This window comes from Sturnus vulgaris, chromosome 3, assembly GCF_052056855.1.
Source record: "Sturnus vulgaris isolate bStuVul1 chromosome 3, bStuVul1.hap1, whole genome shotgun sequence".
Lineage (NCBI taxonomy): Eukaryota > Metazoa > Chordata > Aves > Passeriformes > Sturnidae > Sturnus > Sturnus vulgaris.
Window position 1 is genome coordinate 46,077,014 of NC_142245.1, and position 14,375 is coordinate 46,091,388.

The window sequence follows — 14,375 nt, forward strand, 5'->3', positions numbered from 1 at the left end:
GGCAACTGAAACCAAGTCAGGAAAATGATCTGCGTGAACTAAAGATCAACATCTCTGAATAATTTAACTTTTTAAAATTCAAGTCAGCTGTCCAAGCCTCCTCAAAGCTTTCAAAGCGAGATTACAGATAGTAACAACATGCTGCATTTTCTTGGAGACCTGGGCAGTGACTGAGCAGGATGCAACACAGCTCACTACAGCTGACAGAAGGGAAAAACAGCCCATAGGAAGAAGACCAAATGAACTTTGCTCCCCTTTCTGGGCAGCACATCTTGGGTCATCTGTGACCTGAGAACATAAACTCAAAAGAAGCATCCAGAAGGACCCAGTTCTGATGCGTGGGAGCATGACAACTGTACAGCAGCAAATCCAGAGCTCTCTGGATACATCTGGATACCCATCACAATCTGTTATGCAGGCAGCAGGCACATGGCAATCAGACCATGTAGATTCTATAGGTTACCTTTGTGACAAATGTTTTGCCTATGGCCCACAAATACACATCTACACACAAGACTTGCATGCACCACAAATCCTGCGCAAACTGATCTCACTTGTGGAGTAGTCCTGACTGGGCCACAGCATCTGAAGTGCCAGTGACAAGCAGCAGGGTTCCAGCCTTCAGCATTAAGCAAACACCCAGAAGTATTAGATAAGACCTTCCCAAGGAAGGAGGAGAATTATACATCTAAGAAATCTCCAAAGTAACACTATAAGTTCCAGAAATAAGCATGCTTAACTGAGAGCATTCAGTGATTCAGATTTTGTTAACTTTTTAATATGCTTTACGTAATTTGAATCTAGAAGGTTAGTGAAATAAATTTTCTAGGTAAGAGACTGAGTGCTTTAAGGAAAAAAAAATAGAGCAAATATCACTAGCTCTCTATCCCCTACCTCAAGGTATTATTTTTAAGAAGTCTAAGAAAATTGCCAGTTATGGAACTAAACAGAAAGCAAGAGAATATGGCAGAAGGACACATTAGGAAGCATCCAATACTGAAACATTTGCCTACATTCTCCCTGACATTATGCTGCTAAAGGGTATATTGTTGTTTTTACTGTTAAAACTTGGCATGTTAAAAAATATATTAAAATACACCTTGGATTTTGGAGGGGAAAGAGGAAATGAGCACTTATTAAAGAAAAAAAAGCATACACAAGTACCATTAAATAGAAGCAGGTTTCCAAGATCCCATCTACCCGACAATCGAAGCAGATCTTCTTGGGATGATGTGCAATGGCCAATCATACAAAATGTTTTGTTACTGTCAGATGATAAGCTTGTTTTCCTTGGTAGTGCAAAATCTAAGTTAATCTCACATTGCCTAAAAATACATATAAACAAACAAGTTCAAATATAAGAACTGATCAATATTGCTATCTAAGATATTCAGCTTAGGTTAAAATTCATTTCAATATTCAGGAGGTGAGAAGCCATGCTGTCATCAACACTAAATTACTGAATTCCTCTTCATCTTTCAGGTACCTTAAAGCTCAGTAACAATGATACATGAATTCCAATACTGCACAAAAGAGATGAATAGAGTCCCACCTAGAGTTGCCATGAAATCAAGTTTTCCTAGCTCTGAAATTCCTTCCTTCTTTCCTCTGACCTCAAAGAGGAAATGGTATTTATCACTATACACACTTCTAAAATACCACAATTTTTCAATCATTTCTACTATTCCTAACAAGACAAAGTCCTTTGAGCGTGCTAATACACATCATGAAAACTGTGATTCCCAAATGCTGGAAAAACAACATGTTGAGGATTTGCTTGTACCAGGAAACATTGTCAAAACTGGTGTGCTGCACAGCCACAGTCAATAAGCCTGATGCTTTCAGAAAGCATCCAATTAACTTTATGTGCCTTTACATAAACAGACTGATTGGACTGTAAAGGTCATTCAAAGCTTGCTGAAAGAACCTAACTATTAGCAAATTAGCAACTAAATCTAGATACAGAGAGGCCTCAACAGCTACCCATGGGGAGAACATTGTAGTATTTTTAGCTTTCCCCTATATCTCCATATTTGGACTTCATTGAATACCAGCACGCACAGACTTAACATACCCTTCACAGATTGGTCTTCAGGAAGAAAGGGTAAAGACTGATATATAATAAATTCCCGATTCTCTAATCAGTGAATAATTCATGCAGGCACAGGCCCACTCAAACTGTATCAGATACCTCATTTAGGAGCATGGACCTTATCTTCACAGTGGAAGTACTACTTCTCACTGTCAGTTCTTATCTGAAATACTTCTTTTACTACTTCTCTATTCATTTTTCTCAGTGGAGCAAAGTGACTGCCTTTTCTCCTACTCCTTTTAATTCCTACTTTCAACAATATTGCCAGTACCTGACCTACACCTCCTTCATTATGGCTACTGCTAATTACGTGCCATAAGTTATTTTTGATCTTACTCAAAATCTTGTAGTACCTGCCTCTTTCACTTATTTGTGATGAAGAAAAACATTGATGTCTGCACTGGTCCGTGGTATAAACTGACAATTCTCAAATTAATGAATATTCTGGGTATCTCTAATATTCTAAAAAATTCCTAAGGGTGTAACATACTCCCTCTCCTACTCTCCTAGAAGGCTACTCAACATTAATTGCAGCTTGCACCAAAATAGTGCAGATGTTTTCTTACCAGAAAATATATTTTAAAGAAGATAAATACCTAGGCACAACTAACGTGTTCTTTACCTCTGACCAGAAACCCACAGCAACAGCTTTCCATGGAAATTTTTCTTGCCTTCTGGCTTCTGTAGGTATTTTAATGCCAAATGCTGCCACCTGCCCACAAGGAAAACATTCCCTGGAGATTCAGCCTGTGCCAGCAGACCAGCTTTCATCTCGTCATTTGGATCCATGCACATACTATGAAAACATAAAAGGAAAAATGAGGGCGAGTGCTTTCATATTTGCATTTTAAGCCCCAAATCTGCACATTTTGACCTCCGTTAATTTGAGACTGTGTTCCTTAACTTTGACAGGTAATTTTTTTGATCACAGTTCCATTTTTAGAGTGCTCAACATAAGCTAAGGAAATCATCACAACACTTTCACCTTAGTTATTTAACCTGTCTGCATAAATCTGCTTACATTGAAGATAAAGATACCACTACTTTAGAGAAAAGTTGAATTCAATTTATTGAAAAAATGCAGGTGCTTTGAACACTGAAATAAAGTGTTCTAAAATTGCAGTTTTGGACACATTTCAAGGATACTTAAGGATTATTTGTGAGAGCTAAATTAGGGCTAAAATGTGCTTGCAAGATTAAAACCAAGATTAAAACTTACTCAGTAAGTACTACATAACAGCAATTTTCACAGCTGAGGTGTGAAAACTTACAGCTGCAAAAATCTTTTCCATTTTCTCACATTTACTGTGTCATTTCATTAGAACTTGAATTGCTACCTTGTGTGCAGTTATTTATAAATGACTACATGAAACATACAAGATCAGAGTTAACAGTTGAAGCTGATAAACCTGTAGATCAGTACCCAAAACACTTACTTGATGCTACCCATCAGTGTGCAAGATGTCTCTATTATAGAAATTAGTTCTCTACTCTTCATCACTATTTTTTGCAAGTTGCTATAGAGGTAACAATATGTCCACAGGACTGCTTCTGGACTAATACACCATACCGAAATATGAATGCTCCAGTATTCAAGTCTGCCCAAACTTGTATCATCAGAGCTTTGGAACCCAGTGAAATTATATGAATACAGCCGTCTTCAACAAGTTTGTCTCCCAGGCTTACATATTCCATTCCTATAGACTTCGTTTCTTCTAGAAATATAAACGTGTTGCAATTACAATATAATACAACAACGCCTTTCACAGCATATATCAAGTGTGAAAAGAAACAGTTCAGGTACTGCATAGGATTGGTTTTTGTTTGGTTGAGACAGTTTGTTTTGTTTTTTTTAAGTGGGTTGACTAATAAGCTTGATTCTCTTTAGAAATCTAAGTTGCAAACAGAAACAAAGGAATTTAACATTAACCCAGCACTTCACATGTTTTTCTTTGTAATATATAAATCCACTGAACTGAATACACTCCACCAATGGTGCTTTTGACATATTACATTCCTATGTTAAACTATCAGTGTGCACCAAGAAATCTTCAAATTTTTCTGCACAAATCATCCTACCCTTTAAGCATCATCAGTATTCTTTATCAAGCAAAAGCACAGACCTAACAAAAGCAACTCTAGTGAGTTCCAAGATTCAGGGGTGGGTTTTCCCTCCTTATAATTTAATACTAAAAGAAGGAAAAAAAAAGAGTAAAGATATTCCAAGTGTTGTGAATGGGAGACATTTTAAATAAATTTTCCCTTTACAAATTATAATCCAAAGGATTCTGCTTAGAACAGTTTGGGACCAGTTGAGCCCCTACAAAAGTATAAACAGAAAATTATTGTACAGCTATTGGCATTTACATGGTGCACACACAAGGAAAGTTAAGAGGATTTATACAGAGTCAGCCTAAGACTTGATCATCAATACATTAAATCAAATAAACTTGAGCAGTTCTTTTCCACAACCACAGCTGCAGCATTTATTATTTTCATCATAACATGAAGTAGCATAAATGTTACTGAAGTTACAATATTTCCAACCCTATTTCTTGAATTAGATTAATGCCTGCTTCCTTAGGAATGTAGTATTCTCATAAAATTTGTATCTAAGTATATGATACAGAAATAATGAAAAAAATCACTAACTACCACTGCTGTTGAAATTTTATGATTGATATTAAGACTTTTGTATACAGTACAGAGATTAGTAACATTTGTAACCAGAATCCTTCAGTGCTACCTAAAGAAAAACAAAATACTATAGTCTCACCTGTGCTGTCAAAACTGTTCTCTCTTACAGCTACGAATCTGCTTCTCCTCTTCACTTTTTTTCCCTTTTCTGTTGAATTTTCTGTTTCATGAGCATACTCCAGACGAAACCACAGTGAGACACTGAAGCCATCGGACATGTGGGGCCAACAGTTTTGCCCAACTAAAGGCAAGTGAATTGGGGCTACATGCCAAGAAGAAAGTAGCTGGTGACTCAAGTTTTCACCATCTGCCTCTTTCTTACTCTGTGGCAATTTTCCTCTTTTTAGTAGTCCAGCGTTTTTGTTGTTGGAAGTGCTAGTGCATTTTTGTGAGGAACTGCTACTCAAATTTGTGCCATTCAGCAAAGGAAAGGCAAGGTATTGTAATGGATTCATATAAATACTAGTGTTTACAATCTTCAATACACCCTTAAGTAGTACCTCCTAGAAGAAAAAAAAGAAATAAATGAGAAAAAAAAAGAAACTGTTTACACCATGTAGTCAAGTATTATGCAACTAAATAGAAGTCTACTCCTCATTTAAACTTGGATTCATGTTTTTCCAAGAGAAGTGAGCTCATATATCCAAACCTACACATATTTGCAAAGCAGCAGGTAGCAACATCAACAGACTATGGCCCAACAAAGCTTTGGGGATATAGTCTGGGCAGGTCAGACTTCAAGCTACTATGCTTAGGAATCAGCTGAAAGGCAGCAGGTGGTGATTGTGCAATCTTATCTCACTTCTGTTATAAGCATAAAAAGACTGCACCTTATACCCTGCATATTGAGCCTGGTTAAGAAAGCACACACAGGCCATGACTTTGTTATTGCATAACGAGTAACAAAACTAGCTCAGCCCTTATGACAAAAAGTTTCTCTTGTTATTTGGCTAACAATTACAAGCTATCACCGAAAATTTAACTTGTGAATCTTTGTTTCGTTTAGTATTATTTCACACTGCACAGTAATTTTTTTCTTCCACTTGTATTTTTCTACAGACTCCCACAGAAACCAGAGTTATTGCAGCAGGATATCCCACACAAGCAGTAGATTTCAGCATCACGCCAGCCAAACAAGGACACTTTTGAAAGTAACTCATGCTGCTAAAGCATTCTCAAAATAGTGAGATGCCTTGTAACTCTGAAGGAATTGCTTCCAATTTTATAGTACTATTGTTCTGTCATTTATAACCAAAACGTCTGTCTCCTTAAGAGGATTCTTGATTTCTTGTGCTGAAGAGAGTTCCCAGAACCAACACACCCTTCAAAACCCTTCTCATCTCCTTCCAGTTTTGAGAAGGAACTACTTCTACATCCAAATTTTATCTGCTCTGATCAGTTCAAACACTGCTGTGCATCTCCTTATTTCTCAAGATTCTTGGACACAAAAGGATTTTCTTTTTACTTAATTTTTCCCATTAGACCTCTGAATTTTGCTATGTGCTACTCCATACATACCGTACAAGGTGTCTTCTCCAAAAATATCCTCAGAAGAAGAGTTAGCTCTTCAGAACAGGTCTGTGAACTCATCAAGGAAACTAGCAGATCTACCAGCACCATCTGACATGCTAAAAATAACGAGACAACAATATTGTTGAAATAGATATTTTTAAGCTTTAAAAATACGTATTCTATGCTATTATGAGGAATGATTAATTTGGGATTTGAAGTGCTTTTCAAAAACATTTCAAATTAAGGAAGCAGCAACAATTACAAGATGAATTCTAGAGAGAGCCAACAGTACATCCTGATACTATAATTCAAAACTTCAGTGAATCAATCTGTGCTATGCTAAATTTTGTCTAGGGTTTCCAAAATGGAGTCAAAGTCTGAAACCACGTGTCTGCCTTGCAAAGGTCTCCCCACAAAGCCACCATGGATCCAAGTCCTGGGATGGGTTTACATCACCTCCTGTTGTGAAACATTATAAAAAGCTACCTTAGGGCAAGCATTTTCATAGGCAATGCTTCCACATTCTTGGATTCTTGGATAGCTGCTTTCCAGTTAGAAATAAAACTCAAGACCTCATCAAGATCCAGGTTACAAAGAAATTGGAAATATGGACTCACATTGTGATGAAATGAGAATTCATCAGCTATTTTTTGCAAGCATTGTTTAACACTGACATTGGTGTTTATGGCTTCAACTTTCACTTTCAGATCTGCCAGCATTTCTTTACCTTATTTCCACTAGCTCAGAAATAACCCTATATTTACACTAAAATTGTGCAAGTTTCTTTTAAAAAAGCAGCTGCATAAGTTCACACACCAATGAATTTCCTTTGCCAATTTTCCATTTGCACTGTTTGACTGTGTATACATTAGATTTTAAAAACCAATATTTAAGTTACTTGGATCTTTGACTCACCATGAAAACTAGAATCTGTTTGTGTCAATAGATTCAAAAATTCTCCCAAAAGGTGTTTAACAGCTCCCTGTTGAAAAGAATAGGTAAGATGAATATCTGAAGAATATACACCAGCTCAAAGAACTAATAAATAAATATTCTAATTAATTCCTGCCTACTATTGATTTTAATGATAATTCATATTACTTGAAATTATGGACTGTTTTTATATTTGCCAATGAACAATTTTTCGTGTTCTGTAAATTCAGTTGCAGAAGAGAGACTTTGAATTTCAAATTATCATCCTTTGCAGGAGGGATACTCAGTTCAGTTGTTATAAAAAGGTAACTATCAGAAACCCCAAAGGATCATGAAGGCATGACTATTTGCACAACTAACTTCTAATACAAATTTATGAAGAAAAAAAGCTTGGAATATTTTTGAGGTACATGACTCACAGTTTCTAAAAGTACATATTCTTTTAGAAAGTTTAGAATGCTTACATATACATACATATAAACAGATATCTGCCCTTTTTTCTTTAGACCCTGACAATCATCAAATCTATATTTAGGGAATGAATAATCTTGATAAAAAAAAGACACCTCCAAAACTCAAAAGCTTTGTAGGACAAATACCTTTCAAGAAATTACTTAGCTCCTTTTAACTTAAATGCAATGCAGTTTACAATATCAGTCATTTACACCGTTTCACATCTTATCAGATCCCATAAAAAGTGAGAATATTCAAGATCACTCTATTAGGTAGATAAAACTAAAGATACACAACTGCTAAAATGTTGCCTCTGTTAATAACATTTTTACCTGTTCTATAAGGACAGTGGCATTTCTCTCTTTCTGGTTGATGATATTCAGGCAGCTTTGGAATACATGAGCAAGCACATCTAAGCTTGCATTACCAGCTGAGAGCAAGTTTAATTCTAACATGCAGATTTCAGGATACATTAATTCTCCTTGATTGATGTTTTCAGCTAGGCCATTAAAATAACCTGAAGCACCAGTACATCCTAGTTCTGCCTTTGTGTCTGATCCTAAAAAGAAACCACATGTGTATTACTGAAATTTACTCAGTTGAATAGTTTGCATCATTTAAGCAGAACATCCAAGGACATATCTCAAACCTTCTCATAGGAATAGACCAAAAATAGTCACTAGGTTATGAGCAATTTTCCAGAAATTAGCCTAATTTTATATTCTGCTTCAGATTTTTATATTTTTCTGTTAACACAGAAGGGCAAGGGTACAGCTTCTCCCATTACATGCTCTTAAACTATCTGGCTTAATTTCCTGGGAATTGGACACACATAGTAATGGCAAAATATGCAGTTCATGAAAAACAACGGAAAAATCATTGTAATAGAGCCCCAGGCTTCTATACAAACTTTGAGCCTGCCAAGAAAGGAGAAATTTCAATAATTTCATATTAAAAGGCTGGAAGTTATTTAACTCTGAAAACACACATGACAGAGTATCTGCATGACAATCAAAGAAAAAACCAAACATATAAGCCTCCCCTGTATACACCACTTAAAATTATTTGGTACAGACCTATGTTACATGCAAATGTGCCATGAAAGTATTTCAGATTAATTTTTTAAATCAGAAATGCTTTTAAAATATTATAAATCTATTGATAAAGCCTAGTCACACAGGTAAACAGCAGCACTTTGATGCAGTTTATTAAAAGCTGCTGCTTATGCTGATCTTGTATCAGAAAATAAGCACCCAGGTGTGCTCAGCACAAAGGAAAAAATTAAAGCAAATTCATGTTTAAAATTAATTACACAAACAGAATACAGGCAAGATATGTGCACATGAATTGTTTAGAATATAGAGATATGCTGTGTAAAAAGGGGGCTATCAAGTCAAATGAAGCAGGTGACTGGGAAATGCCAAAGAGTGCTTGACAAACCTGATTGCCTTCCACAGATGAGAAACCTGCTGGGTTGACATGGAATGAGCAGTGGATGCCTACCTGGATTTCTCCAAGGCTTTCCAAAGTTTCCCACAGGCTCCAAGAGAAACTGATGCACTAGGGTGGAGACATGGGGTCTGTGCAGTGGGTGGGCACTGACTGCCTGGCTGCACCCAGAGAGTGGTGGTAAATCCTGTTTAAACTGGACACTGCCACCAACAGGGTCCCCAGGGACTGATATGGGGCCCAACACTGTTTGTCTTCATGAGTGATCTGGGTGATGGGATCAATCCATCCTGATGGAATTTGCCAATGATTACAAACTAGTGGGGAAGTGGACACTTGGGAAGGGACAGCCACCCTGCAGGAAGAGCTGGATAGGCTGTGAGAGTGGGCTAACAAGGACCATATGAAGTTCTGCAAGGACAAATGCAATGTCTGCACATGGGAAAATAGAATGCAGGAGTGCAGCACAGACTGGGATCTGCCTGGCTGAAGAGCTGGGGTCCCAGTGGACAGCAAGCTCAGTATGAGTGAATGTGTGCTGCTGTGGCAAAGAAAGCCAATGGGATGCTGGGCTGCATCAACAAGGGCACCAGCAGAGAGAAAGAAATTGTTATCCCACTCTACTCAGTGCTTGTCAGGCCACACCTGGAACACCGAGTTCAGTTTTTGTTCCCACTACACAAAGATGGGAGAGAAGGTTGAGAGAACTGGGCTTGCTCAGCCTTGAGAAAAGGCAGCTTACAGGACATCTTATCACCATTTAAAAGCTGTCTACAAAGAAGGTAGACTCCTTTTGTCCAAGGAGTCACACGGACAAAGGAAACAGGTACATGTTACTTCTGGGAAATTCCATATAGACACAAGGGGAAGGTTTCCCTAATGAAAAATCAGACATTGGAATAAATCTCTCCAGGGAAGTGTACATTGGGTACTTTAGATTCAGATGGACAAGGTGCCAGGCTCTCTTGTTTAGACTGTGCTTTTGTGAAAATAGGTTGGACCAGATCATCCTTGGGGCCCCTTTCAATCTGGTATTCTATAACATAATTAGACAACTTAATTTTCACCAGATAGTTACAATTCTAAAGAAAAAATATTTGAGCATTGATTTTCAAACAAACTACTAATACGTATCTCTGGGGTTTCTAGATCACAAAAACACATTTGAGCAACATGACTTTAGAGCAAGAGTCACATAAACCAAAACAACCAAGAGAGAACAATTTCTGTAACACTCAGTAAGAATAATTATCATCTCTCCATCTGTCACTCCATCCTATTGAAAGTAAGTTAATTATTTCTATTTGTAAAAGGTGCTTGCACTGTTTTGGTACATCTCAAAAGACAAACAAGCTTTGTTATATCATAAAGACAGCTTTGTATATTCAGAAAGGTCCCCTTTACCTTCATTCTTGGTTTCACTATCATCAGGGTTACTTTCACTATCTGCTTCATATCCTTCCTCTTCAGCAAAAAGTTTGAGACTACAGCACTGTGATTCTTCAGTTTCTTCAGAGATTTCTCCAGGCTGTGACACAGGTTCCTTCTCAGTGTAATGGGTCTATAAAATACAACCAAATAGACTGTCATTGGTCAGAAAAAAAATAATTTGGATCAGAACAGCAAATAATTTAGAACCATCCAAATGCCTATTTTCTCCGAGCCCATTGGGAAAAGAAACAAATTAATCATATACTTCCAAGAAACCTGAGATATATCAAAAATACTTGATTATTTTGTAAAAAAACTGAAACTGCAAAGAGGGATTTTTCTTACCAACTGATCAAATTTTAGCAAGCAGCATTAAAATTGTGTTTCTAAATCACTATCACCATCAGCATGCACCTTGACATTCACTCAAAGGTGAAGATGTCTACAGCCACTAAGGTCATTAAACATTCCCATTTGAAGCTCTTCCTTTAAGAGCTCATCACACTGTTGTGAGATGAAAGAATAAAGAGAAAATCAGGTTGACTGAGCTTGCTACTTCTTGGGGCATGACTCATTTCTGTGCAGCAATTGTGGAGACCATATCGATAAACAGCATTCCACTTCCATATGAGAAGCAGAGATTTCATCTTTGTCTCAATAATCAAACACATTTAAACTTTTCCTATGGAGTTTAAAAAGACCCAGAGAACAAATCAAGAAAATCTCACATTTTTCAAAATTAGACTGTTCAGCTGATGTTTCATACCTTTTCAATTTTTTCTTCAGAATGATCCAGATCAGCAGAAAAAGTGCCCAATGCAACACGAAGCAGTGAATCAAACAGAGGCTTTGCCAAGTCAGTTTCTATCACTTTTGACTGAGCAAGCTGCTCTCTTATTTCAAGTAAGATATCATCCACACAGGTATTCTGTATTTTGGGGGAGAAAAACATTTTCATGCATGTTACTATTTCCAGCTAACAGATATAGTCTAGCTCTTCATAAAAAGAGTATCACTCAAGCAGACCACTACTCTGACTACTAAGCTCACTATTGAGCTGTACACTTTCAGTACTATACAAAACATGGCACCATAAAAACTGCATGAAGTTTTTACCTCTCTAGAAGAACTTTTGACTAAATTGCTGTTAAAATAATATTGTATGAAACAAATATGAGCAAAGGAAGCTAGGGGAAAGTCGCACAGTACCTGGTGAAACATCTCCCCTTCAGACTTCTGCTGCATGGTGCTCGCACTGTGTAGACAGATGGCCAGCAGAGCTTCTAGAAGTCTGATACCTTGAAGGGCCCACTCAGTCTCTTCTCTTGCAGAAGTCCTTATCCCTTCACGATTGGCAACTGAAGTAACCAAAGCATGTTCCATACTCACAGGGCTGTCACAGGAGACAGAGTCAGGCACCAGCTGCTCAGCACCAGCAGGACTGCCAGAACTATCAAGCTCCAATTGCGTCACCTCCCTGCTTTCAGCCAGCTGAACAGAGTCATCCTTGTTGAGGAGCTCAGTTCGAGGACTCCCATGTGAACTTCTGCTGCTTTCACTCAATACTCTCTCCCTCTGTTCTTGCTCCTTTTCCTTATTTTTTGCAAGTTTCTGAATTATCAGGGTTAGTAATCTCTGGCATGCTTCAAAGCCTCCAAGTCTATGGAACTGTCTCTGGAAAACTGAACTACACAAATAGATGCAACGACACATGGACCAAATATCTGCAGCCCTGTGAATATGCTCCAGAGAGGGCAAAGTAAGGCTCTCCAGGGACAGATATGGCAATCTGTGGCCTAATGGCTCACTAGCTGTACTATCATATCCCGATGTATCTTCACACTCATTAGCTGAGTCCAGTTCACCATCTGCTTCTTTACTTATACATAAAAAAGCAACACAGAGGAACAGGTTTATTGTGTTGACATGAATGTCTTGGCTCACAAACTTTTTCTTTTTTGGGTAAGCCTCTTTCAAGCCTGCATAAAACTTGCTCAGGCTTTGAGGAACTTCCGAAACAGTATGCTGGCTACAAAGAGAAGTGGGCAATTCAGACACGGATTCCTTTTGTTCACTGTTCAGGCCTTCCAGTTCTGGTGTTGCTTGGTCTTCCTGCTGATCATCAAGACAGAGTATCAAGGTCTCTAACACCTTCAAAGAATGGCTTCTTAATGTATCTAAGTAATTTAACTCAATCATTTGATTCACTCCATTACAGCTCAGAAACAAGTCTCTAATTACTCTGCAAGAGAAAGCACAAGAAGGTTACCTTATAAACCAGCCAAAAACTCACGTAAGTGAGCAATTGCTATAAATTATTGTAAATTAAAGAGAAGAGGAACTTGTCTGCAGCATTCTAGGATCCTAACTCAGCATCATCCAGCTGGTAGTGGAAAATTCAACTTTTTTGTGAGATGTAATGTAGGAAATACCTCCCTCTAAAATGCAGACCACAAAAATATATGATGTTCTAAACATTGAAGGTGGTTAATTAACTTTATTTATGACATTTGCTCTTTAGTGATATTTCCTAGCCCAAATTCTTTATTAGCAATTGAAGCTAGTAACTATCTTTATTCCTCTGCTGGTGATTTCACTAGAAAGCAGAGATTACTTCTCAAATAAACTTGATGACATATTCCTAGCTGTCTACTATTACATGGATGATGAATTCCAGATAAATTCAGGAATACCTTTCAAGCATAAGTTTTTGTGCAATTGTTATGCCAATGTGTCCAATTTCAAAAAACTTTCCATATATCTGCTTCCAGGTCTATTTTTCCCTTCTTCTACTCTCCAAGTATTATGTTAAGTTCATACAAAATTTAGGGTAAGGAGCTGTACACATACTACGTTCGCTTGTAGATATCCACCTTACTCACCTCCCATCTCCTTCCCACAGGATCAGATTTACTCTAACCAAGTTACTCTAGAATCAAATTGATCATTTACTTATTTATTTCCACCTTTAATCCAGGAAAAAAATAGGACACTTTAAAGTTTTTTCTTAATCTAAGCTTTACTTCTCTTGCCTCTTTGCCACTAAGGACACTTTCAAAAATTAATAGCTTCTGATACAGTTTAGGTTAGGACAGATGTTAAAAACTGTATTAGATAATCCCTTTACATAAACTGGAGTACTAGTTTACTCTTTGTCTTGGATAACCCCACTAAATTCACTTCAGGACTCCAAGAGAAATCAAAAAAAAATCCTGGACAAAAGGACACATTCATATTCTGAAAAAAGTTCCATATATTTATTAAACAATTATGTAATCAATTTAATAATAAAAGTATCTATTTTATACCTTGGGAGAATGTGCCTTTTTTGTGTTTGGGGTTTTTTTTTGTTTCTGTTCTTAAACTATGTTTAAATTAATAGGATTTTGTAAGTTAAAAAACAGTTATTTCAGGAAAAGTAAACATCAACCCTTATTTTTGAAAGGTAGTCTCTATAGTGACCATTCTAGAAGGAAAAAGGAAACAGATCAGAAAACTATGTATTCTAATTCCCACAGAAAAATGACATAATCTGTTTAACATTCCTGACTAATTTTAGAACAAGGAATGAAGAGGCAGAGAACAGGTCACACTGAACAAAGATTTTATTTCTTGCTACAGAGTTTGGCTTGTTAAAAACCATAACTCATGAGTAGAGAGCCCTCACTTCCAATGGTTTATGAATCCAGGCTTGTATCCTGTTACTTAAGCATTTATTTTGTTACCACCTGCAATAGCCAAACACTGCCTAGAGTCCAAATAAAATTTATATTCTGATCATATATACAAAGCTCTGTACCTAATTAGC

At 37.1% G+C, this 14,375-nt stretch overlaps 1 protein-coding gene across 2 annotated transcripts in view; it reads right to left on the reverse strand.

Moving 5' to 3' along the window:
* The window catches only part of LOC106852240 (guanine nucleotide-binding protein G(I)/G(S)/G(O) subunit gamma-4), a 92,922-nt gene that overhangs the window by 58,729 nt on the left and 19,818 nt on the right, over positions 1–14,375 (reverse strand). For both annotated transcript variants that reach the window (XM_014874732.2, XM_088161528.1), the window contains exons 6-15: positions 11,777–12,809; positions 11,334–11,495; positions 10,541–10,697; positions 8,020–8,246; positions 7,217–7,283; positions 6,308–6,417; positions 4,869–5,292; positions 3,663–3,807; positions 2,715–2,888; positions 1,165–1,325 (exon numbers count right to left, since the gene is read on the reverse strand). In XM_014874732.2, the coding sequence (XP_014730218.2) occupies positions 1,165–1,325; positions 2,715–2,888; positions 3,663–3,807; positions 4,869–5,292; positions 6,308–6,417; positions 7,217–7,283; positions 8,020–8,246; positions 10,541–10,697; positions 11,334–11,495; positions 11,777–12,809 (2,660 nt within the window). The remainder of the gene's footprint in view (positions 1–1,164; positions 1,326–2,714; positions 2,889–3,662; positions 3,808–4,868; positions 5,293–6,307; positions 6,418–7,216; positions 7,284–8,019; positions 8,247–10,540; positions 10,698–11,333; positions 11,496–11,776; positions 12,810–14,375) is intronic.